At 41.7% G+C, this 26199-nt stretch overlaps 1 protein-coding gene across 2 annotated transcripts in view; it reads left to right on the top strand.

The window, feature by feature from the left end:
- Nucleotides 1-23501, top strand: part of Il31ra (interleukin 31 receptor A) — a 95732-nt gene extending 72231 nt beyond the window's left edge. The window contains exons 8-16 of one of the 2 annotated variants that reach the window (XM_048800031.1): nt 1554-1770; nt 4934-5014; nt 5303-5485; nt 6602-6703; nt 7715-7861; nt 12430-12570; nt 14574-14667; nt 15824-15905; nt 17407-23501. In XM_048800031.1, the coding sequence (XP_048655988.1) occupies nt 1554-1770; nt 4934-5014; nt 5303-5485; nt 6602-6703; nt 7715-7861; nt 12430-12570; nt 14574-14667; nt 15824-15905; nt 17407-17868 (1509 nt within the window). In that variant the 3' untranslated portion in view covers nt 17869-23501. The remainder of the gene's footprint in view (nt 1-1553; nt 1771-4933; nt 5015-5302; nt 5486-6601; nt 6704-7714; nt 7862-12429; nt 12571-14573; nt 14668-15823; nt 15906-17406) is intronic. The other variant, XM_015497296.2, reaches the window with a different exon arrangement.
- Nucleotides 23502-26199: the final 2698 nt, after the last annotated feature.

Raw genomic sequence — 26199 nt, 5'->3', positions numbered from 1 at the left:
TTCATGGGAAGTAGGAGAGAAAAGATGGGAAGTTGGGAGAAGAAGTTGTCTCCAAAATTCTCAAGATAATGCTCATTAAATAATCCCATACTTGCTGAAGTTCAGACAAGTTTAAATCCTTTTGAAAATGGAGAAATCACTCTGGTTAGCCAAGTGACATCTCAATTCCAATTATTCAGGGTTGGAACACCCCCTGCCTTTGTCCCTCTCCTTTCACACCCTAGGGGACACCCTCAGGTTGTAGAGGCAGCAGACAGGGTTGGGAAATCTTTGAGAATCAATCCCAGACGCCGGGATTTCTTTTATCAAGAGTGGAAACAGATGACTCTCTCAACAATTAATTTTTAGGGAGATAAACAATGACACACACCCACATATGGTCTTAACTACACAGGGGTGGGAAAGGATCAAGTAAGCCAGCCTGTGAAGTAGGCAAGACAGCTTCAATGACCTCCTCCTACTTCCCCTTGCCTGGGGACTGGCTTTTCTTTTGCCTGGACAGGAGAGCTTTTTCTAAGAATTTGAGTTGGTTAAAAAAAAAAAAAGTACTAAAATACTCTAAAATTAGATAGTGCTAATGGTTGCATGAGTCTATGAATATCCTGAAAACCATGGACTAATACACTTTCGAAGAGTGAATTTTATAGAATATGATTTTTATCTCAAAGCTGTGGTTTTAAAAAGAGAACAGGTTTTCTTGAGAGAGAAAAGCATATTAGTCATTAATAGTGTTTTATCTGGTCTTTTATGCTGTGGTCTGTGTAAAGGAAATTCCTGAATAAGGAAGGCAATGGGCCAAAGTGACTTCTAAAGCCCTGACTGACTACACACCCAGTCATTCTTCTCCATCTGTGTTTGTAATCAGCAAGAGAGAACAAAAACACTGGGAATCCCTATAAATCCTGGGAAATACTCAGTATGGTGACTACTAGGCAAAACATCTGGTTAGTAGGTTCAGGTTCAAGGCTGAAAATTGGGAGTTTGGCTTGGAGCCCCTCCACCCCCTCATATTGGCTTTTGACCAAGGGTCTGGGACTGGTAGGGCAGACGAGAATGACTTAGTCCTCAGCTGGATGCCTGGCTAGGGTGCCTGGTCTAGGGAAGCCTGCTGTATCCTCAGGGGTAGGAGGTGTGGAGATGAAAGACAAAGGCACAGGTACTCTCTAGCCCTCCAGGCTTCCAGGAAGAAGTTAGTCAGGGCCAGATCAGGCTTGAGATTGCTCAGGGCGACTGCCTTGTGGGATGGAGGGAAAGACTTGGAGGTGTGTTGCTTACACTGGTTTGGGCATTCTCCTCATTTAGTCTCATGAAATTGGGCTTATGCTAAAGGCTGAAAGGTACCAAGATGCCTTTTAGCAAATCCCTTCTTCTGGTACTTGAAGGTTAATATCACTGCAGCAGGGTATGTATTCATCACTGAAGGATAATTCCCTGATTGTAGGTCAGCATCTCAGAGCTAACATTACCCCCAACCTCTGTTCACCACTTCTCACTGTCTCAATGCCTTTTTCCTTTCTGGTGTTGGCAATAAGTTGTGTTTCCTTTGGCTTTAGAAAGCAAGAGGAGCCCCAGTCCTGGAGAAAACATTTGGCTACATCCTATCATACTTTCCAGAAAACAACACTAACCTCACACAGATAATTAATACCACTACCCAGCAGTGTGAGCTGTACCTGGGAGGTGAGACCTACTGGGTGTCTGTGACTTCTTATAATTCTCTTGGGAATTCTCCAGCGGCCACCCTGAGGATTCCAGCTGTCAATGAGACGCGTAAGTAGAGTGTGAACTTCTTTTGTGGGCGCCTGGTCCCATCCAACTGCTCATAGCACGTCCTGTCCTCTCAAGGGTGGTTGCTTCTCTTGAGTCAAAATGACAAGGGAGTGGGGACTTTTTAGGTTTTGGTGGAGAATAAATCTACTGGTAGGTAATGAGTCCCCTGAAATATGGTTTCTTTGGAACAAAGTCTGTGTTACAAATTAGAGACTTCATAAATGTTGGACAAAGACAATAAAGCTTAGGTGCTCTCCATACAGCTCATGTTTGTCCTGGTCCAAGCAGATGAAAGCTGGGTTGAGCCACTTGCAATGGTCATATTAAGATCACGATCCTCAGTGATCAAAGCCTCCCTTGATCTCCTGCAGGTGGGCTTGACCAGTCCCCAGCTGTTGGGTCTGAATGCTCACTTTCTAGTTTTCTTCCTTTTTTACCCTTCCATTTGACTCCCAAGTTAGGACAAATTCTAATGTGTATTCTTGCTAGTCAGTGGCACCTTATACTTGATTAAGAAGCTTTGAAGATCTTACTGCTTCCAGAAAAACTTATATTTTACATCCTGTTTTGGATTAAAATGTCTTTTTGATTCTTATTGAAGAATTGCAAGCAATAGATTTCCTTTCCTCTGATTTATTTTTCTCTATTAAACTAGTACTATCCTTCATTCCATATATTTTCTCATTTATTCCTTCAATAAGATGCATGTCCAATGGGCAGAATTTCTGTTTTCCCTTTCTTCTTCCTTTCTTCCTTTCTTCCTTTTCTTCTTTCCTTTTTCTTTTTAAAAATCTAATTTCAATTCCTATAGAAGCACAAAGCAGTTAGCATAGAGAACGCTCTCAGTGGGGATTTGTCAGCACCATTGTTAGAGAATGTTCTCTCCCATTTGCCACTCTCTCTCTTTGTTTGCCCCAGACTGGCTCAGGCATTTATCTAACCAGCTTTAGACTTCTCTGCCTTTTCTTCTTAAACTTAACCCATTTCCCCCATCATTTTAGAACTCCTGGAAATTTGTATTTTGTGTTTTGAGCAAAATCTTGATATTATTTTAGTATTTAAAGGCATTCCCTGTGGTCCTTGGTTCCTGACTTTCTAGTTCCTACCTGTCTGGTACTCTCATGATGAAGTTTCTGAGAAATGCATTTTGTCCTTGGAATATGCATGCTTTGTTTGTATGCATTTTGATAAATAGTAATCTCAGTTCCCTAGTATGGCCCCAGAGTGAGGAATAGTGACAAAGGCCCTACAGTCCAACAAGCTCTGAGTTCAAATCTGTGCACTTGCACACGATACCATGAACCTTGGGCAAGTTACCCCATCTCTCTAGATCTAGGCTCCTTGTAAAATGGAGCTATTACATAATAACACAAACTTAATAGAACTGTTGTAAATATTAAATGAGATTCTGTAAGTGAAAATCTTTGTCTTAGTGTTAATTATTATTATTGTCATAAAAAATTTCTGGTTAATTGAATTTCTATTAGACATGAATTATCAATTTAAAAATGCTATAAAATATACTTCAGCTAAAATTATGCTAAATTCAAGTAGGTTTTCTCTATCTTTGTGTTAGAAACATCGATTATAATGGTCCTTGAATAGAAGTGTTGGCTGACTTGTGTCCAAACCTGGTCTGACACCTGTTTTTGTCAAGTTTTATTGAAACACCACCACACCTGTTTGTTTACATATTGTTTATGTCTTCTTTTGTGCAACAGTGGCAAAGTAGTTGTGATAGAGACCATTTAGCCTGCAAAGCTTAAAATATTTATTTTCTGGTTCTTTACAGAGGAAGCTTACAGACTCCTGTACTAGACATATAAGAAAGTACTATGGCAAGGCCCTGAGCAAGTTGGTGAGACCTTGTGTCAAAATAAACAATAAATAAAAATGGCTGGCCATGTATTTATAATACATCAAAATACACTCTACTTTCATATATATCTAAAAAGAACAAATAAAAAAAGAATATATGGGGGGAGACATTATTTATTATTTGAATAAAAATAAAAAATGTTTTTATTTCTTTTAAAAATTAAAGAAAGAAGAAATGAATAAAAAGGGTTGGGGATATAACTCAGTGGTAAAGCTCCCCTGGATTCAATCCCTAGTACCAAAAAAAGAAAGAACAAAGAAAAAGTAATGGTCTTCAGAATTTTATTTAATAAAGTAGAGATAACTGGAGAATTGTTATAATTTTTTAAAGTATAATGGTTACATATTGTCCACTTGTATGTGTCAGGCATTATGCTGAGATACCTTCTATTACCTCATTTTAACTTTGAAATGGCCCATGATATATATAGATGCTGTTAGATCCACTTTCAAGATGATGCAGATATCCAGGAAAGTTTAGTAACTTGTCCAGGGACTCTCAGATGAGATTCCAGCCCAAGTCTAGATGAACCAAAATGGTATAATATACTTTATCTAGAGTCTTGGACATGGTGTTAATTCTGGTCACAGATGCTGTGTGATGCTGGGCTGGTTACTTACCTCTGTGGGTACCCATGTTCTCATCTTTAGAATAAGATTGGAATAGATAAATCTTCAGGCTCCTTCTGCCAGAACATGGGAGTTTTTATGAGACTTCAGCCATCAGGCAGTTGAACAGTGTTCTGAGGCAGGGTGTGAAAAAGCACAGCCACTGTGTGGTGAGGGCCTGAAAAGGAGGAGGGAACTATGCTGGAGTAGAGATCAGGTTGGGCCATGAGAGCTGGCAAAGGGGAAAGAGTAACTGAGAATTTGCTGGATCCATTGTGTTTGTCTTCATGCAAAATAAGAAATTAATGGTGTTTATAGTCAAGCGCTTTCCCCCTTTCCTAGGGAGGAGCTGTGTTTCCTACCACTGTGGAAAATGTGTTGCATTTAGAATAATTGTTCAAAAAGTTCTTGTTGAACGATGGAAAGACCAGCAATTAGTCTATATTCAGTAGAATGATTTGGAAAATTCTTTTTGAAAATCCCCCAGTAAGGCAAGGCCTTTCCTCTTTTATAATTGCCACATGGCCTCTTGGAACTCTTTCCCTGCCTCTCATGATCTCCTCAATCTTGTTAGCACACTGGGCACTTTAGACCTGGCTCCTCCTATTTCTCATAACTCCTGGTTTGGTGAGCAGAAGGAGTGTGGTTTTTTCAACCAGTGCTCGCTCATTTTCAGGTCAGGATCTGTGGGCAAATCATTTATTAAGAAAAATGTCTCTGGAAAGATCAGAACTGCAAACAAGGGAAAACAGGCCAGGTAGGGGAGAAGACTGAGCCAAGGGTGCTTTTCAGTGTCCCATAACTGCTGTCACAAAATACCACAAACCATGTGCCTTAAAACAAGAGAAATTTATTGTCTCATAGTTCTGGTGGCTAGAAGTCTAAAGGTGTTAGCTGAGCCATGCTGCCTCCAAACTCTTCAGGGGAGGCTGTAGTGGAAGTCCTGAACTTTGACCTTCTTTCACAATTTGGGCAATAATTGGATGCCAAGTGGTTGGGGCATTGGGTCAAGCAGCTGTGAAGCAGTCTTTGTGTCGTCTTTTAGCATTTCAGTGCATTGAGGCCATGCAGGCCTACTTTGCCCAGGACCTGCTGGTGGTGGAATGGCAAAGCTCCGCTCCAATGGTGGACACATGGATGGTTGAGTGGTTCCCAGATTTGGACTCGGAGCCCTCTGACATCTCCTGGGAATCTGTGTCTCAGGCCAGGAACTGGACAATTCCACAAGGTAACTGGTGCCAAACCTTCAAGTTCCCTCTGTGCAGGATTTGGTTTCATTTTAATCAGCTTTTAAATTTTTAACTTCGGCTTCAAAACTGTAAATGTAGTTAGTAACATTTGACAAGCTTGTACAAGCTTACTGAAGTGTCACACTGTTTGGCATTTCCCAAGTATCGCTGGCACAGAAAACTGTGGGTCTCAGAACATGGAGCCTTTCCCTGTATCCAGGTGCAGATGAAAACACTATCCTAACACCCAGATATCTTGATCATCTTGGGGATAACACCACAGTTTGGATACTAGGTCCTACTTAGGATACTCCCTTCTGTTTTGGCTGCCTGGTTAAGGACCTGGTTAAAGTCCCTTTCTCAGGTGACTGATATAGGGAATTGCTGATTTTCAAGTAAGTCCCTGCCCTATGCAAGATGTATAAGTGAGGCTTTAGCTTATCACTCTAGCCATTTCTGAATGCTTAGTGGCCTTCATTAGTAATGGCACCTATACTAAGAATTATACTAGTCAGGTGTGGTGGTGCATGCCTGTAATCCTAGCAGCCTGGGAAGCTGGGACAGGAGGATCACAAGTTCAAAGCCAGCCTCAGCAACTTAGGGAGGCCTTAAGCAATTTAGTGAGACCCTGTCTCAAGATGAAAAATTTAAAAAGGGGGTACTGGGGATGTGACTCAGTGGTTAAATGACCTGGTACCAAAAAAAAAAAAAAATTACACTCATGTAGGGAATGCAGGCAGGCAGAGGAGCCAGAATTCATGGTATCTCAGTTCTCCAGGGTGATGTGCTATTGCCAAAAGGATTAAATTTTATTCTGCATTGCCCCAAATCATATGATAAAATCAGTAATGGAGTAGGGACTGGATATCTTACTTGGATGGTTTTGTAATTTTATCAGAGTGGTACAGCGTTTAATTCTAAGAATTAATTAGAAATTCTTAGAACAAAAATAGACATTATAGATCATCAAGGAAATTGTAGAGAAATGAAGTATCTTCCGTTGGAACATTGAAATATCTTCCAAGTTATGGTCTTAGACATTAAGCATTCCTTTTACTCTGCCATACTCTACAATTAGCTTAGATTTTTCCCTTTCTTTCCTTTTTTTGATATAGATAAATTAAAACCTTTTCACCTCTATAACATCTCTGTGTATCCACTGATCCAAGACCTAGTGGGAGAACCATATTCCATCCAGGTGTATGGTAAAGAATGTGGTATGTATGAACAAGGCCCTGTGGGTGAAGGGAAACCATGGGGACTGTCCAATATTCAGAGAATGTTGTGAATGTCTATAGCTCATTCATGGTTGCCTGAAGATCCAATTGTGCAGCACTTCCATCTTGTAGCCATCTCTGTGTTGGATATATTGGGGTCAGGTTATAGAGTCACTAGATTTTATAGGTGGGGTAGACATTAAAGATCATCAAGTTCAATTCTCTCACTTCAAAAGTGGAAAACTGAGACTCAGAGAGGTGAAACAACTTTCTCAAAGTCACCAAAAAATTTAGTGCAAATGGAGCTGCAACCAGAAATAATAATGAAGACCAACTCAGGGACCCTATAGAGTTCATCACAAGTTAAACATGTTAAAAATTATTTTTCAATTTTTTCTCACTAGTTATACATGATAGTAGAATGTATTTTCACATATTATACCTATATGGAGCATAACTTCTCATTCTTCTGATTGTATAATCATATACACATTTAGGATAGTAATGTCTGATTCATTGTACTATCTTTCCTATTCCCATTCCCCTACCTTCCCTTCATTCCCCTTAATTTTTTTAATGTAATAAGTGCTTTAGTAGCAAATTGATCAGATTTATTTTTACCTCTGTGGAAGTTAACATATTCCAGATTCAATGTTAGAAAATAACTCCTGCTACATATGCAAAGGTAGCCCGTGGAGGCAGTGTTCAATTACTTGAAAATAGCTACACTTAACACATATAAGTGAAAGAACTGGATGCCTCATTGGAGCTAGGGGTATATAAATAAAGTATTTTTCCCTATGGTCTTTGATACAACTTTTCTTATTATTTAAGATGCATGATTGCAGAAAACAATCCTTCCAAATAGGGTGACTCATCAGTTCCCTCCTCAACCTCCATTCTGCACTTCAAGGACTGTGGTTTTGGTTTGAGTAGGGACAGGGCCTCTTTGGGGAAAGGATCTGCTGGAGTGTGTTTCCATTTGGTCATTTATCTTTCTATCCTCTCAAGCTCCATGGAGGGGTCCTATAACCAAGGCAGAAAATATTGGTGTGAACACAGTTACAATTACATGGGAAGAGATTCCCAAGAGTGAGAGAAGAGGTTTTATCAGCAGCTATACCATATTTTACCAAGCTGAAGGTGGAAAAGAATTCTGTAAGTATGCTCATGACCAAGTTGAAGAAACACAACTCCTCAGATAGATGATGTGGATAGACTTGGAGGGGTGGCTCCTGTGGTTGTAACCTGCAACCTTGCATGAATCACTTAGCTCCTTTGAGCTTTGCTGAAAACTGGGTCCCTCTTGAGTTTGGAGGTTAAATAAGAGTGAAATGACTGTACCTAAGAGTCCTATAGGAATGGCAGAAATTGATATAATTTATCTTGGACAGGCTTTGAGTGATTTTATCCCTTGATCATTTATTCCTGGGAGAGGTATGCCTGGCTTAAAGAATGGCAGAGGACCAGTAGAATAGAGGAAGGGGACCAGGGGTGGGAGGAAGGGAGGATAAGGGAGATACTGGAGAATGAATTGGATCAAGTTATACTGTTGTATTGTGTGTATGTATGAATAGGCAACAATGAATCCCACTGTTATATATGATTATAACTCATGAGCAAAAAGGAAAAAAAAAAAAAAAGCACACGTCAGAGGGACATGCCCTGTTTTGATGGCACTTACTTTCAAGGTTCTTTACCATGACTTCTACTGCCCACCACTATGCTGTGCTTTTTTTCTTGAGTCTACAGTATCTCCTTTTTTTAAATTTAATTTTATTTTTTTTATTGGTTGTTCAAAACATTACAAAGCTCTTGACATATCATATTTCATACATTAGATTCAAGTGGGTTATGAACTCCCATTTTTACCCCAAATACAGATTGCAGAATCACATTGGTTACACATCCACATTTTTACATAATGCCATATTAGTAACTGTTGTATTCTACTACCTTTACTATCCTCTACTATCCCCCCCTTCCCCTCCCAAATAGGGATAATTTAATTCTTCTTTTCCTATCTGTATCCCTTTAGTTTCTGTTTTCAAATGTCTCTGATTGGATTCCAGGGCTGTGTTGAACAGAGATGGTGAAGAGGGCATCTATTGAGATAATCATGTGATTCTTGTCTTTAAGTCTATTGAAGTGATGATTTATGTTTATTGATTTCCTTATGTTGAACCCTTGGATGAACCCCACTTTATTATGGTGCACTATCTGTTTAATATGTTTTTGTATGCAATTTTCCAGTATTTTATTAAGAATTTTTGCATCTAAGTTCATCAGGGATATGGGTCTGAAATTTCCTTTACTACTTGTGTCTTTGTCTGGTCTTGGTATTAGATACTAGCTTCATAGAGTGAGTTTGGAAGGGTTCCCTCCATTTCTGTTTCATGAAATAATTTGAGGAGGATTGGTTTTAATTCTTTGAAGGTATGGTAGAACTTGGCTGAGAATCCATTTGGTCCTGGGCTTTTCTTTCTTGGTAGGCTTTTGATGGTGTCTTTAATTTCATTGCTTGAAATTGATGTGTTTAAATTTTCTATGTCCTGATTCAATTTGAGTAGGTCATATGTCTCTAGAAATTTGTTGATGTCCTCAAGATTTTCTATTTTATTAGAATATTAATTTTCAAAATAGTTTCTGGTTATCGTCTATATTTCAGTAGTATCTGTTTTGATATTTCCTTTTTAATCACTAATTTTAGTAATTTGAGTTTTTTCTTTCTTTCTCTTCATTAATTTGGCTAAGGGTTTATCAATTTTATTTATTTTTTCAAAGAACCAGTGTTTTGTTCTGTCAATGTTTTGAATTATTTCTTTTGTTTCAATTTAAATTATTTTAGCTCTGATTTTAATTATTTTCTGTCTTCTACTGCTTTTAGTGATTTGTTCTTCTTTTTCTAGGGCTTTGAGATGTAAAATTAGGGCATTTATTTGTTGACTTTCCATTCTTTTAATGAGTGAGCTCAAGGCAATGAACTTTCCTCTTAGCACTCCTTTCATAGTATCCCTGAGAGTTTGATATGTTGTATTGCTATTCTTATTTACCTATAAAAGTGTTTTTTTATTTCCTTCCTAATTTCTTTTGCTATCCATTTATCATTCAGTAGCGTATTTAGTCTCCAGATGTTAGAATAGCTTCTATTTTTATTTTATCATTGATTTCTAATTTTATTCCATTATGATCTGATAGAATGCAAGGTATTATCTCAATTTTTTTGTATTTGTTGAGAGTTGTTTTGTGGCCCAAGATATGGTCTATTTTAGAGAAGGATCTGTGTGCTGCTGAGAAGAAAGTGTGTTCAGATGGATGAAATATTCTGTATATGTCTGTTAAGTCTAAATTANGTCTGCTGCTCCCGGGAGCCCTGTTTTCATGAACAACTGGGCACACTCTCCCTGTTTGCCATTCCCTCAGACCCTAAGTTTGTAGAGCTTGGGGCTGAGAACCCTCAGCGAATTTTGCTTGCCCTCCGGTAGCCATGCCCCTGGTAGCTGGTGCAAGAGACCTCAGTTGTCAGCACTGGTGGGAGCGGTAGCCGGGAGTTCCGCGCCGCGGGTCCTGCGCCACTCCTGATTCCCTCGGTCTGGCTATCGCGCTCATGGGAGAGCTGGGAGGGGCCCTTAAGGTTTCCCCACTGTGTGGAGAGGGAAGGCTAGGGGGTTACACACCTGTCGCCGCCAGTTTCAATGGAGTTATCTCCTCCGCCGCATTCTGGTGATGTCAGTTCTCTGCCATGGTGGTATCCCATGCAAATGGCGACAGTTCATTCCCTTTGCCGGGTGACCAATGCAATGGGTGGGTCCTGACTGGCTCTCCCAAGCCCCGTTTCAATCCTGTGGCCACTGCCTATGAAGGCTCAGTTGGCATTAACCTCCGTAGGTTCAGAAGAGCCGACCAGTTGTTTCAGCGGGATTGTTTAGTGCTGAGTCACAGCAGTTTGTCTGCGAGAAGCAGGCGAACGGGAGCTTGAATTCAGCTGATCCAGGCTCGATGTGTGTTCTGAGAGGCCCAGACTGTTCACCCCAGATCCACATCAGCTCAGCATTTCCTAGTGATCCTGAGCAAACAGCATTTAGACGGTTTACGACTCCCTATGCCCGCGCAGCTGAAGAGGTCAGAGACTTGATCTCTCTGCGCTCGCCGCCATGTTGGATCTCCTACAGTATCTCCTGATATCTTAAATTTTGGGATATGCTTGGATCCCTGTCTAGGATAAGGTAAAATACACATAACATAAAATTTACCCTTTTAAATAAGTTGTACAATTTATTAGCATTAATAATATTTGCAATATTATGAAACCATCACCCCTATTTCCAGAACTTTTCTATTCTCATTCAAATAGAAACTCTGTACCCTTTAATCAGTCATTTCCTATCCCCTACTTCTTATAGCCTCTGGAATTCACCAAGCTGCTTTATGTTTCTATGTATTGCCTATTAAGGAACATCTCATATAAATATAATTAGGGCTGGGGTGTGGTTGCCAAGCATGCACAATGCCCTGGGTTCAATCCTAAGTACTGCAAAATGATGAAAAATAAAAATAAATAAAGTCATACAATATGCAGCTTTCAAACTTCTTCTATGTTATAGCATTAATGAGTCCTTAGGGCCTTTTTATGATGGATTAATATTTCAGTGTATGGTTATTTGATGTTTTGTTTACACATTCATTGTTTGATGAGGCTTTGGGTTGTTTGACCTATAGATCCTATGAATAATGCTTCTATGAATATTGATGTGCAAATATCTGGGTTTTTGCTTTCAGTTCTTTTGGGTGTATACCTCAGAATGGAACTGCTGAATCATATGGTGCTTTAGCTTATTGAGACACCACCAAATTATTTTTTAAATATTTTTTTTAGTTGTAGTTGGACATAATACCTTTATTTTATTTATTTATGTTTTTAATATGGTGCTGAGTATTGAACCCAGTGCCTTGCATGTGCTAGGTGAGCACTCTACCGCTAAGCCCCAGCCCCAGCCCCCACCACACCATATTTCACAATGATTACATTTCCACCAGAAATGTATAGGGTTTCAGTTTCTCTGCATCCTTGCCAACGCTTCTTACTTATCATTAAAAAAAACCCCCCAAACCCAAAACTATTATGGCTATTATAGTGGGTATGAAGTGGTTTCTCACTTATTTACATTTCTCTAATCCCTACTGTTACAGTCTGTTCATGTAGTTATCCGCCATTTGTATATCTTCTTCAGAGAAATCTATCTTTAATCTTGTTGTCGATTTTAAAATCAGATTGTCTTTTTGTTGCTGTTACAAAAATTTTTTATAGTTGTGGATATAAACTTCTTATTAAACATATGATTTGCAAATATTTTCTCCAGTTTTGTGAGTTGTCTTTCATTCTTTTGGTATGTCTTTTGATGAACAAGACCTTTTAACTTTAATGAAGCTATGTTTAATCTATTTTTTCTTTTGTTGCTTGTGCTTTTGGCATCATATTTGAGAAAGCATTGTGAAATTCAAGGTCATGAAGATTTACCGTATGTTGTTTTCTAAGAGTTTTTATAGTTTTAGCTCTTACATTTAGGTCTTTGGTCCATGTTGACAGGCTAATTTTAAGCAGGCCGTGGATAGGGGTTGGAATAAGTGATGGAAGTATGGGTTCCAATGCTCTTATTTTGGTGCTACTAAAATGAAATTTTCAGTCCACTTGACAGTGGTCCTTGATTTCTGTATTTTTCCTTTAGCCAAGACAGTCAGCTCCAGTGTCCAGCAATATGACCTGGAATCTCTGACACGAAAGACCTCTTATACTGTTCGTGTCATGGCCAGCACCAGAGCTGGGGGGAAAAATGGGACGGAGATAAACTTCAGGACATTGTCCCTCAGTGAGTATCCTTCTTGGCATTTATGGTAAGTTATTTAGAAGTAGCATTTTCCAAAGGGAAGGGAAGTCAGATGAAAGGACAGTACTTAAGTGAGAAGAACCATCTGTTCTCTGGTTCATTTGCCTTCTTGGCAGGCATATAGGTCAAGAGAGAGAGGTGGGGGGGGCAGGCAAATTGAGAGTTGAATTTAGACCAGTTATCTTGTTCCTTCCTATGGGCAGCCCCGATCACCTCTAGGAGAAGTGATAAATTTAATACCAACTTCAGTCTGAGCATCATAGCAGCTCCTATGACAAGCCTGTCCTCCAGGTCATAGTCATCAGTTTCTGAATGTGAGAAGTTACTGCACAGTAGGGCTTTGGAGAGAAAACCTTGGTTGATTAAGAACCACTGACTCACAAGAAAGAATTTAATTTTAGCCTTTGTGAAATTTTTTGAGCAAGAAAGTGTATAATTTGCTCACCTTACCAGATTTTACATCTAAAATAGAGAAGAAGAATTTAATAAATATAACAAATAATGTATCTTCATGTGATGGCTTATTAATGCAGATGTTCAAGAGGGACAGGGAGGAGACAAAGTAAGGAGGGAGATGAAGGAGAAGAAGAAACTGTTAATTTCACCAAGTCCTTGAGTGACATAGATTAGATTTTTAAGTACATATTAAAATTTTAAGGAATGAACAATCTTTTAGATTAAAAATGAGGAATCTTACAAAGTTTTTGCAATAATTTGTGTAAGCTAAAAATTGTCTGCTTGAAGTTTTTTTGGAAGTCTCTTGTTGTTTACATTCTTAGAAGATAAAATAGGACTCTGGAAAATGTAGCATGTGTCTTTACAAAGAAAACATGTTCTGTTTCATGGACTAACTTTGCCTTCTTGGAACTCTTCTTGATATTGCTGCCTAAGAGCATTTAAAAACCCATGTTGTATTTTCAAAACACTAGGCACAAAATTGTATCTGCTCATGGAATTTTCTCCAAGGTTCAAACTGAAGGCAAGATTCTGTCTTGAAGCCTAGAAGTTCCTTAGTCTGTGGATTATAAAGCACCCCACTTCCATCTTTGACCCTCTACAATCTATTCTCTACACAGCAGCCATAGTTCCCAGGTTTACAGTCCCTGCTTAAAACCCACCAGCTCCTGCTCTTGTATTTTTTAAAAATATTTATTTATTTTTTTAGTTTTAGGTGGACACAATATATTTATTTTATTTTTATGTGGTGCTGAGGATTAAACCCAGTGCCTCATGCATGCCAGGCAAGCACTCTGCTACTGAGCCACAACCCCAGCTCCTGCCCTTCTATTTTAAATGAAATCCAAACTCCTCCTCATGGCTTTCAGGGTCCCTCATCATCTGTCCCTTGCTGATCTCACTTTCTGTCACTTCTGCTTCTGTGTTCTCTGATTTGTTCCTGCTTCAAAGCTTTTGCTCCTCCCAGGAATGCGTTTCTCTATACTTTCGCATGGCAGGTCCCTCTCATTGTTAAGGACAGCTCACATGTGGCTTCTTCCTTGGTCACCCTATCTGATGTTTCTACCTTGCTTTCCACCTTATCCTAGTTACTCTATTATTCTGTTTTATCTGAATCAATCTTGTTGTTTATTGTCTTAATCCAGGTATGGGAACATAGACTCCCTGTGAGGAGGCATCTTCTATTTCTTGCTTATTGTGTTTGTTTTATTACTCACAATGGTGTTTGGTAAATGACAGATGCTCAGTAAATATTTGTTGAGTGAATGAAGTTGGATGATGGCTTTGGTAAGCTCAATGTCTATCAAATACAATGTCATAACATCTGTCACATCAGCAGGGAGGAGACAGCTAGGTGGGGAACCATGAATCTCAGGTTTTTTTTTTAAATAGAAAGAAATTGAATTTATTTGAAAGAAAACTAATAAGAAATGTTGATGAGCTACTAGAAGAAAAAGTTAATCTTTGATTTTTGTCAAGAAAGTGAAGAACTTGGCTTGCAAAAGACTTTTCTTCTCCTTTCCCCAAAGGTGTCTTTGAGATTGTCCTTATAACTTCTCTGGTTGGAGGAGGACTTCTTATATTCACGGTCCTGACTGTGGCCTCTGGTCTCAAAAAAGCAACGTGAGTTTATACGTAATAGTAGGTGCTTTAAAACCTAGGGATGGAAAAGGGTGGAAGACATCATGGGCACATGATACAAGAGGCCACCATGAAGATATTGGTAGATATTTATTGAGATCATTAAGGGTCACTTTCTGTGGTTCATAAGAATTGTGACCAATCAGGAGGACTTTCACACCTGCACAGCTCCACACACTAGGTTAAGGCCTTTCTGAGGCAGGGAGTGTCAGCTGCTCTTCCATTTGAGACTAGAGTTGCTAGAGGGACCCCAACAATGGCAAGAGGCAGAGCAGGGAGTTTTGTACTTCTGGGATTAGAACATTGACCAGTTGTATGACACTACAATTTTGTTCCTTGCTTGTGGTACAGTGTTGAAGAGCTGGCTGCAGGGACATTTGTCCTTCTTACTCTGTCTAGTATGGAGAAGGAAGCCTGTCTTCAGGATCTTGTGTTTCTCCTCACAGTGAGCCTCATGCTTTCCTGAAGGTCCTTCTTGGTAGAGCTCTCTCTCCACACTGGACACTTGTAGGTCAAGCAGCTGTGTTTAGTTAATAATTAAGCTAATGTCAACCTCAGTTACCAACCATAGATTGTGTCCAAATCATCCACAAACTTTTTGTACTTTATACACTTGACTAATTTTTCTCAATTTTTAGCCTCCATCAGAATTGAGCCCTGCCCCAAGGGTTTCTGATTCTGGGTTCTGGAGTGAAACCCAATAATTTTCATTTGCAATGAGCTCTTTTTGCATTTGCTATGGTGCTGCAAATTGGAATCCACTAAAGTAGTAGCTTAAAAGTGTTGCCTTTCCAAGGGAATAACTCAAAGGAGTGACTGTGATGGTGCAGTTTTCAGCATCAGTATAGGTGTAAAGACTCAGGGGTGGGAGAGAAAGGAAAAAAGGAACAGCTTTACAAGGGGAGAGGTCTCCCCCCATCACATTTCATAGATAGTTTACAACTTCCCTTCCCAAACTAATTCACTTTCCCCATCTCTGCCAGGAGACCAGCAGCTTGCCCTTAGTTAGTTAGTGGGGAGCCATGCAGTACTCTTTAGCAAACCTCACTGTTCTGCCTCAGCCATGCAGCATGTGTAAGACACTTTGTGAACTTACCTCCTATTTGTTTTTTTTTTCTTTTTTCTTATCTCTCATTAGCAAGTTGACTCACCTGTGTTGGCCCATTGTCCCCAACCCTGCTGAAAGTAGTATAGCCACGTGGCATGGAAATGACTGCAAGGTAAACAAACAACACCACTGTTTCTGTTCAGGAAGTCATTGTGGGCTGGTGTGGGAAGTGACCAGATGAGTGGAGCTGTGGGGAAGTCGTGAGCTGGGCTTTTATTTAGGGTTCATATAGAGAGAACTCTGCAATCTGTATATGGGGTAAAAAATGGGAGCTCATAACCCACTTGAATCAAAGTGTGAAATATGATATATCAAGAACTATGTAATGTTTTGAACAGCCAACAATAAAAAATTTAAAAAAAAAATATAGAGAGAGAACTCAAGGTTGGAAAGTTCCAGGGAACATCTGGTAGGGCAGATGGAATCAGCCTTCCTGGAATGACTTTGACCTTGTACTCTGCACAAGAAGAAAGGACTTATTGGCAAGGATCCAGTGTGTTCTCAGCATGGGGCTGGTCTTGTAAAGCTTGGTGCTGAAGAAAGACCCCAACCCTATCCTCAATGACTTGATAGTCTAATGAAAGAGAGAGAGAGAGAGAGAGAGAGAGAGAGAGAGAAAGAGAGAGAGAAGTAAAGAAAGAGAAAAAAGGAGGGGGAGGAGAGGGAGGAGTAGGAGGTAGCTTCGCTATAAGATTTGAGGTCATTTAAAAAGCAGACAAGAACAAATTAATCTAGGGACCACCTAGAGACCCTGAGGGGATGTGACAATCATGGCGATCCAAAGGCTGCCTCAAATCATTTTTCTCAGACTGAGAAAATTAGAGTCACCTTATGTAATTGGGGGTTAGGGTTTTCTAGTATATTTTCTTTAAGTAGAAACCCTCCTGTTTCTAAGTTTTTATATTGAAAATTGTTATGAAATTTCTAAGGTATAATTTCTTGCTTAAGTAGGAATAGGCCCCATCAAATATAATAACCTTTAAATCTTTATTGTGGAAAGACTATTACCAGTTTTTCCTTGTTACAGGCATTACAAATATTAGCCCTTGTTTCATCTCAGAAGTCTTCTGTGGCATGGGCATTTTTGGTGAAAATGAATTTCTATTTTCTCCCTCTTCAGTCTTAAGTCACCCTCTTTACTTTTCTACTTATTGAAAGTTATCTAGAGAATAAATGAATTCATAGGCAGTGTGGTCTGATGACTGAAGTGCTTTTTGAATAATCTGCAAGCCAGCTCTCAGCAAGCACTGATTAATCGCCTACTGTGTATCAGGCCTGGGCGAAATCCTGGGGATACAAGATGACAAGGACACATCTGGTGGTACTGGGCAGGACTGTCAGGGATATAGTTTTTCCATCTCCAAAAGTTCTAAATTTGGTACTCCCATCTTGCCTGGGATTTTGTGAACATTGTGTGGAAAATAGCCTTGAGCTCTCTGGAAGACTTCTTTGAATACAAGGTGCTGTTTCTCAGGAGCTGTTGCTTCACTCTTGCCAAGCTCACATGGTTGGACATCACTTCTGAGCCAGGGAGGAAGGTGGAATGCTGTTTGAGGGGTTGGGACTTTGGTGACCCAAGTTCAATGAGGGGTATGTCCCTTTTTCTTTTCCAGAATAAGCCAAATCTTAAGGAATTTGATGACTCTGTGAACACAGAAGATAGCATCCTAAAATCATATTGTGTTCCCAGTGACCTCATTGACAAGTTGGTGGTGAACTTTGAGAATTTTTTGGAAGAGGTGTCCATAGAAGAAGCTGAAAAGGGCCAGGAGAACATTTGGGGAGGAGAAAGGAATGAGTATGTAACCTCCCCCAACAGGCCTGACTGTCCTCCAGAAAAGAGTTTGCAGGTTTTAACTGAGATTCCTTCCAGAAAATCCCAACTCTCAAAGTTAGAAATGTCAGAAGATAACTCTTCAGAAGTTGAAGAGCAACTTCTCTCTTCTGGTGAAAGTTTAGGACCAGACTATTTCTATGAGGAAGGAGCATTAAATCCATATTTGAAAAATTCAGTAACAACCAGAGAATTTCTTGTGCATGAAAAACTTCCAGACCAAACCAAGACAGAAGTCTAAAGGCCACCATGGTAGGAGACCCTCAGTCTCAGTGTGGATGACCTGGCCTAGAGAAGATATCAAGACTTGGCAAGAAGCGCTTCTTTGGCCCCTTCTGCATTCTGCCTGGATTGAAGAAATTCCCCCTGCCCTGAGCTAATAGTTGGGCTTGCCTGGCACAGGTGTGAACTTGTGCTGGGGAGAAGAAGAGACATGGTAGGCCTGAGTGCTTTGTAGAGGAAAAGAAGTTATTTTCTTTTGTTCAGATAATAAGCTCCATTGAAGGACTCCTTGACACATTGACTAAAAATGAAGACCCAGGTTCTGAACTCAAAAGACTTCTTAGGTGGACATCTGGTCTCCCTAGGAATTGAGTCATGGTCACAGCCTTTGCTATAGGGCTATCCCTTATAGTTCCCAGAGGGACTGTGCCAGAAGATTGTTTTTGGTTGGTGCTTGGTGGTCTGGTGGGAACCTGTGTTCTATTCTTCCCATGTAGCCCTAATATCTTACTCTTCTCAACACAGAGGCCTAGAAATGGAGTAGAATTTTCTAATGGTGTGCCTGAGCCTCTTCATAGTCCTTGCTAAATTTCAAGTGTGTACAGCAACATCCCACCCAGAACTTTTCACCCTGTTTTTTTTTTTTGTATTGGTTATTTTATTGAACCCATGGCCTCAACTTGCTAGGCAAGCACTCTGTCACCAAATCATATCCTGAGCCCTTTACCTTTGCTGGAGCAAAGGAGCAGAAGTCCTGTCCCAGCCTACAGGCCATTTTCCAGCTTCTGCTGCCCTTCCATCTTGCTCCCATGCCTGGGAGTAAAAAGGCACCCAACATTGAGTGGTTTTTGTATAGGGATGCTGACCCCTCACACTGGTTCAGAGCCCAGGAATGCTTACTGAGCACACCCTTGAAAGTCCTCTTCCCAGCAGGGGCTGAGCAAGACCTTGGGACATGCAATGCAATTCCACCACAAGGACTTCTCCTTTGCTCCAGCTAAGCACAGAGCTCGTGACAATTAGTGCAGCCTTTGGTGAAAGTGCTGATTCGGGATTCCTTGCTGAGACTGTGGCCTGCATGGTGGGGGAAAAGGGCATGTAGCCTGGGATACAGGGATGGCCAGGAAATGACTGAGCAGCCTAAAGGGCCATGAACCCAGCATTTTCAGCCAGAAAGGCTGATAGTATTTTTTCAAAGAGACTTCTAGAAGTTAGTACTTGTGTTGCAGATATGAACTTCACAGGCTTCCAACTTAGGTGCAAAAATATTGCTTTACTTTCCTATAACTAAAATTAATTGCTAGTGCACGACATTTCAAATCTGGTGGGCCAATATGGTGACTTCTGAGTTCCTCTGGGTTTGTAATTCGGTCACAGTTGGGACTTTGACCTTCCAGGTCCTCTCTGGGAGTGATGCTGAGAATGTTCAATGGAACACTCTCAAATGGAGTGATACTGAGAGTGTTCAATGGAACACTCTCAAATGGAACACAATGGGGTAGGGTAGCCACTCAGTGGAATCCTCTGGGATCATGTATTTTTCTAGCCATGGTTTTGTTGCTGGTTTTATGTTTGTGCCTGTATCTCCTCCTGTCCCTGTGGAGTCACCTGTTACTGTCCTCAGCTGCATTCTTACCATGGGCACAGGAAGGTGTGGCTGCTCTCCCAACCCTGTCTCCCTCCTCATTATGTTCAAATGAGAATCCTCATGAGGTTTAAGGTGGCTGCAGACCCAGTCCCAGGGCTTTTCAGGCCTAGTTTTCAGAACAGTGACTGCTGGTAAACCTGTGAGTGAGAGAAGCACGAAGCAGGCATTGGGGAATGAGACCGTTGGCTTCTAGCTCACCCCCTTACCCCTTCATCCTGCTTTCAAGCCTGGGAGGAGAAAGAAGCCAAACAAAAGGGGTACCTGCACACCTGTAATCCCAATGGTTCAGGAGGCTGAGGCAGGAAGATTGCAAGTTCAAAGTCAGACTCAGCAATTTAACAAGGTCCTAAACAACTCAGTGAGATCCTGTGGGAGGTGTGTGGGGGTGGAGAGCCTCGAACCTCACCATCTTGTCTGTCTTATATCTGATGAGGCTTTTTTTTTTTTAATAAATACTGGGGATTGAACTCAGAGGCACTCTACCACTGAGCCTTATCCCCAGCCCTATTTTGTCTTTTATTTAGACACAGGGTCTCACTGAGTTGCTTAGTGCCTCGCCGTTGCTGAAGTTGGCTTTGAACTTGCCAACCTCCTTTCTTAGCCTCCCAAGCCACTGGGTTTACAGGCATGCACCTGATGAGGCTTTTGAATCTGAACATTCAATAATTTGATGGCTAGGGAGTGAGAAGGATCCCAAATGGCTCCAGTGACTGGATTCCAAAATGAAAATATTGCTTTCTGCCTGCACCTTCTTAGTCACTGAGGCTGACTTGGTAGTTGGCAGATGCCGCCCAGACCTTCCTCTGTTTCATTTCTTCTTCCCTTTTCTCACTTCTGGCCTCCTGTCTTTTGCTTCTTCCCCCTACTCCCAGAGCATCATTTCAACTCTTCCTCTTTATTTTCTTGTTTTATTTCTTTTTTCTTTTCTTTCCTCTCCATTCCCATCAGCCTCCCTCCATCATCTGCCCTGTTTACTTTCATTGCCTTCCAGGGGTAGGGAGCTGAGGCTCTCTGCTTTGCTCTAGGTAGACCCAAGGTGGCCTCACTGAAGCCAGTCCAGGGGGCTGCTCACTCAGCTCTCCAGTGCAGACTCAGGGCCAGGCCTCCAAGCTCAGAAACCACTGGTGGCTTCTTCTTCTGGATCAAGTCCCCAAGTCTCCCCACTCCCAGAATCCTGGGCTGCTTCTGTGATTAGAGAAAGGCCATCTGTGTTTTCTGTCAAAGAGGCATTGTGAGGACACAAGCAAGGAGACTTGCGTTTTAGCAAAGTCATTAAAAACAGACAAAATCCCTTTTAAAAGAGTTTTCTAGGACTCTGGAAACCCTGCAAAACAATTGGGTTGGTGCCCAGTGGTGTCCTCTTTTTTACAATAATAGAAAAAAAAGTCAAGAAAAGTCAGAGAAACCAATCTGTGTTATTTATTTATTTACTTTTTTACAATGAAGCCTTCCTTCTCGTCCTGGAGGCAGCAAAGTGGAGATACTGTGTGGGGCTTTTGGAAGAGGCGGGAGGGGAAGAGTTGAGAAAGGAGCCCTAGCGTAGGCCCCTCTGAGGCCTGCTGTTCCTCCCTGTGTGCTGGGGTGTCTGGCCACCCAGGGCTGACCTGTCCTCCTTTCCAGGATGCCTTTAGTTGCTGGTACTGCTGCGGGCACACTACTGCCCAGGGGGTCTCAAACCATGGCCCTTGAGCCAAATCCTGGCCTTGTTTTGGTGGGACTATCAGCTGATAATGGTACTGGCATTTTCAACAGTTGAAAACAAAATCAAAGAATGTTTCATGAAGTGAAAACATATGAAATTAAAGTTTCAGTGCACATAAATAAAGCTTCATTGGAACCCAGCCTTACTCATTGTCCATTCATCATCTGTGGCTGCTTCTCCCTGTCAAGGCAAATGAGACAGTTGTGCCTGCAGAGCCTGTGATGCTCACCATCTGGCCCTTGCAGAAAGTGCGTGGAAGCCTGCTGTAGCTGATGCATGTGAGGCTCTGGATGCATTATGTTTTAACTTTGAGTTAGCTGTGAATCTTAAAAAGTCAGGATTTGTCATTCTGGATCTCCAGGTGAATAGGGACTGGCTGCTTTAGAAGGGCACACAGTCTCTGGCTCCCCCAATCCTTATCGCTTCCCACCTCCTGCCCACAGCTGAGGTGGAGAGTTGGTGTCTGTTTATCATTCTCACCAGTCCTTAACTGTGATTTGGCCTCTCAATCTCCACTCTTAGACTTCCTGGAGGTAATTTTGATTGTCAGGAGTAGGAGGGTGCTGCTGGCATCTAGTGGATAGAAGCCAGCAGTGCTGGTAATCATCCTACCATGTTGGGCCCCAAATGACGGCAGTGTCGAGGATGAGAACCCTGTCCTGCCTAGACTCTGCCTTTGAGGCTCATAGGGTTCTCCTGGGTGTCACTCAAGCATCCACAGATACCTCTAGATCTCTTCCCCCACTTCCCCTCTCTCAAGTTGAAGCTTGTCTTGGTCTTAATATTAAAAATTCCTAGAACTTTAAATACCAATTATTTACATCATTCCTGATTCACTCGTGGCATGATATATGTACACCTGTATACATTTTCATCTGTGTGCAAGTATATATTGAATCTATTGTATTCTACCTTTACTTTCATTTATTAGTTCATATATAAAATGCATGCATGAATATAGTTTGTAGCATTTTCAATGGTCATCCATACTTCTGCTTTGTACCTTCATATTATGGTTTGTTAAGGACTTACTTAGTTGATAGGATTATTATTATTAAATTGGTACCAGGGATTGAACCCAGAGGCGCTTAACCACTGAGCCACATCCTTATCCCTTTTTATATTTTATTTAGAGAAAGGGTCTCACTGAGTTGCTTAGGGCCTCGTTCAGTTGCTGAGGCTGGCCTTGAACTCGAAATCGTCCTGCCTCAGCCTCCCAAGCCGCTGGATTACAGGCATGTGTTGCCCGCCTGACTAGTTGATAGTCTATTTTAAATATCTTCCTAGTATAGAGAGAGTGCAGCAAACATCTTTGTACAAAATTTTCTTTTTTGACCTTTGTCCTATCTCCTTGGAGCTGTTTCCAAAAGTGAATAGCTGAGTCATAGCTTATGTTTATTGTCACATCCTGCATGATTGCACTCCCCCAAATGCTATAGTTACTTACAGTATCATCAGAGATGTATGTCTGAGGTATCTTTTGTCCATTTCCACTGATAATCATCTGTTTACTGCTGTAAACTTGATTTTGCTTTCATTAATTGTTTGATGCAAATGTTAATGACCGATAAGGCCTCTCTATAATCAAAGTGTGTTACAATGCTGGTGTCTTGCACTCATATTGTGAAAATCCAAAAGAGTGGAATGTGACAAAGTATGCTAGCAGACCTCATTCCCTCCACAGCTGTCACTGGACACTGGGGTCCATGGGAGAGTTTTCTCAGCAGCACAAACAGCCCCAGTTCATGTTGGAAGTGTCCAGAGGCCACCTTTGCCCTCTGTGCTGAGCTCTGTGCAGGGTGGGTCCTGAGCAAGATGGCTGCCTGTGCTGTGGGAGACAGCAACAGGAAGAACTCAGGTGAGGGCAGAACCTGCAGTCAGCAGAGGCTCCCATGCTAGTTCAGGGGAAGTTAGATTTATGTTCTACCAATTTCATGTTTAGGAATGGAATTCTCTTGTCCTACTCAACTTTAATATGTGTGGAGTAGGATGCCAGAAATGTGTCCCAAAGCCTGGACTTGGAAATAGAAGTCAAAATGTGCAAACCAGAAGAGGCTTGCAGAGTGTTCTGGAAGATTGTGGCAACAAGGAAGATGGAACCTGTGTACTCAGGAGGCTGGCTATGCTCTTTCCCACAGACTGATCATCTGTTCACGCAATACAGGGCGTGGAAATGTGCACTATCAAGTTGAGGATGGAAACATGGCCATGACAATGGGAGTAGCTTTTAAACTGCTTTATTATAAGTGCATTTGTATTTTAACCTGTCAGACAATAAATCTGTAATGCCATTTTTATGTAATGCTATGCCTCTCTTTTAAAGTTTTGCCTACTCAGATGTTTAAATGTGAACATGGCAGAGGTCAGGGAGTCTAGTGGTTATGGGAAAGAGCCATAGATGACTGGACTTACCAGGTTAGCCATGCTTTTGCACTTCCTGGCAACTATTTGGCGAGGCTTTCACATCTTCCTATTTAATTCCTCACGGCAGTGTCTCTACACTCCTCCCAGCTCCTTGAGTTCCCTCCAAGTTTCACCTCACTGCTCTCAGCAGATGACAACATCCCCACCTTACTGAGCGTGTACCACCAGCCTTTCTCTCTTGTCCTGTTCAGGCCAGACTCCTGGGAAGGGCTCAAGGTGGCAGGTGGCCCTGCTCCTTCCCTGAGCTCTGCCCCCCATCTCTTGGCAGGTTCAACTTCCTTTCTGGCCATTCCTTTCCTCAGCTTCCAAACATGCTCCCTCTCAGCACTTCCATCTTAAAAGAAGGAAAAGAAAGGGCTCCCTCCATCTTCATTCCCCGCTGGCTTTCTGTGGTTTAAGGGTGGGGTCCTCATTCTGTGTAGCAGCTTCTCCAAACATCTTTTCCTTTTTGGGTAGAGAGAGAATTGCACTACTCCACTTTATGGAGGCATAGGAAGTGAGCAGTTGAAAGCAGACAATTTTGGGACAGAGAATAAAGTCACCAGAACAGATGAAAAAGTGCCCCAATGTAAGGCGAATATCTAGTCATCCTTCCAGGAGAAGCAGGGCGATATTTCACATAGTTACCCTGTCCTGTTCATTACTAAGGTGACAAAGAACTAACGTTTATCAGCACTTACCTTGTTTCAGGCACTGAGCCAAGGACACTGCATGTGTAATTCAGAAACCCCATGACCTCTCTGTGGGGGTCAGCAGGATTATGCACTTACAGGTGGGGAAACTGAGCTTAAAAGGCTAGGGGACTTGACTAAGGCTCTGTAACAGGAAGTGGTGGGTTGGAACCCCAGCCTCTGATCCCCCTTGTACTATTCTGTCTCTGGTTATAATAAAGATGGCTTTGTTAACTGGTGATAACAATTAATTGAATATTTCAAAATAGCTAGTAGTATGTTCAGTGTCTCACACACAACCACACACACACACACACACACACGTGCACTTGCACATACACACGAAGATCTGAGGTGATGGATATGCCACTTTCCCTTATCCTGATAATTACAGGGTAATGTGACATTGAAATGTCACATTGTAATGTCTTATTGCTGCTGTAACACATGACCATAATTTTAATTAAACAACACAAATTTATTATTTTATAGTAGTGTTGGTTGGAAGTTCAACATAGGTCTCATCAGGCTAAAATTAAGGATTGTATGTGTCAATTGAAGAAGGAAGAGAGAAGACAAAAGAAAATGGAAGAAAGAAGAGAGAAAACAAAAGAAAGAAAAAAGAAGGAAGGAAGGAAGGAGGCCATGAGGTAGAGAGAGATGAAGGGGCGTGCAGACTTGGTGGTGTGGAAGACCTTGAGGGTTTCTTCTTGGAGGGCCATATACACCCTTCCCCTCTTCCCTGGGTGCCTGCTAGGACCTCTGAGATGGGTTTTAGAGTGAGAGAATTGTCTGAGAGAATTCTGAGAGAAATGTCTCTAGGGAGCAGGAGGAAGGAGGAGGCATGCCCGTGTCCACAGCACAGAAATGACAAGTAGAGAGAAGACCAAAGGACCCTGGGTGGGCTTGAGATGACTGCAGATGCAAGAAGAGGTGCCATGACAGAGTGTAGGTGCTGTGAGCTCCTGGAGGACTTGGGCAGGGCAGAGGGGGGTCTAGGGAAAGGATGGCCTTTGCATGGTTGTTGGAATGGGTACCACATGTGACTTTCTTCTTCCCATTCCTTCCTGATTCTTCCTCACACTCCTTCCCTTTTCCTTTCCCCATTCCTCCCAAGTCACTCTTGTGCTTTTGGCTAGCCTGCCCTTGAGCCTGGGAGTTCCCCGGGTTTCAGTCCTGGGTGGACAGCTCACTCCACATGATGACCTTCTTGCATACCCACGCTTCAGCTGTGTCTGTATCATCCCCAAATCTCCATCTCCACCCTCACTGCCCAACTGAGCCCCGCATCCGCATTTCCACCTGTTTGCTGGAAATCTCCATTGGGAATGAACACATCCAAGACAAACTCTTAGTGTACACTTCCTACACTCATCCTGCTTCTCCTCTTTCAGATTTTTCCCCTTTCAGTCCTGGGGATAAGACCTAGAGCCTTGTGCATACCAGGCAAACCCTCTGCCACTGAGTCACACCCCAGCCCCCTCTTTCTCATTTTGTTTTCCATTCTCCTTGTTACCCAAGTTGGACACTTGGAACCATTGAAACTGCTTCCTCCTTCTCCACTAGCATCCCATGGGTGGCCAATCCTTACACTCTTCTCTGCAAAACTCTTTTCCTGTGAATCCTTTCTGCTCCATTCCATGGATCCCTGACAGCGCCAGCCTTCATCGTCTTCAGCCTGGATCTCAGAGTAGCCTCCTCACTGGTCACTGTGATTTCAGTCCTGTTTCCTACCCTCATGTTACTTCCAGAGGGCTGCTTCCATGCCTAGATCCAGTTTTATCTCTTGCCTGCTGCCTAATTCCCTCTGACCCATGACATGGGTACAAAGTCCTTGGTATAGCAATGGATGAAGTTCCTTTAAATTATTGGCCCATGTGCTACACTTTTAAAGAGTTCAAAGAA

The sequence above is a fragment of the Marmota marmota genome, unplaced genomic scaffold (assembly GCF_001458135.2).
Source record: "Marmota marmota marmota unplaced genomic scaffold, marMar, whole genome shotgun sequence".
Taxonomy (NCBI): Eukaryota; Metazoa; Chordata; class Mammalia; order Rodentia; family Sciuridae; genus Marmota; species Marmota marmota.
The sequence above is the reverse complement of the archived record's forward strand: the minus strand, read 5'-3'. Positions and strand labels throughout refer to the sequence as shown.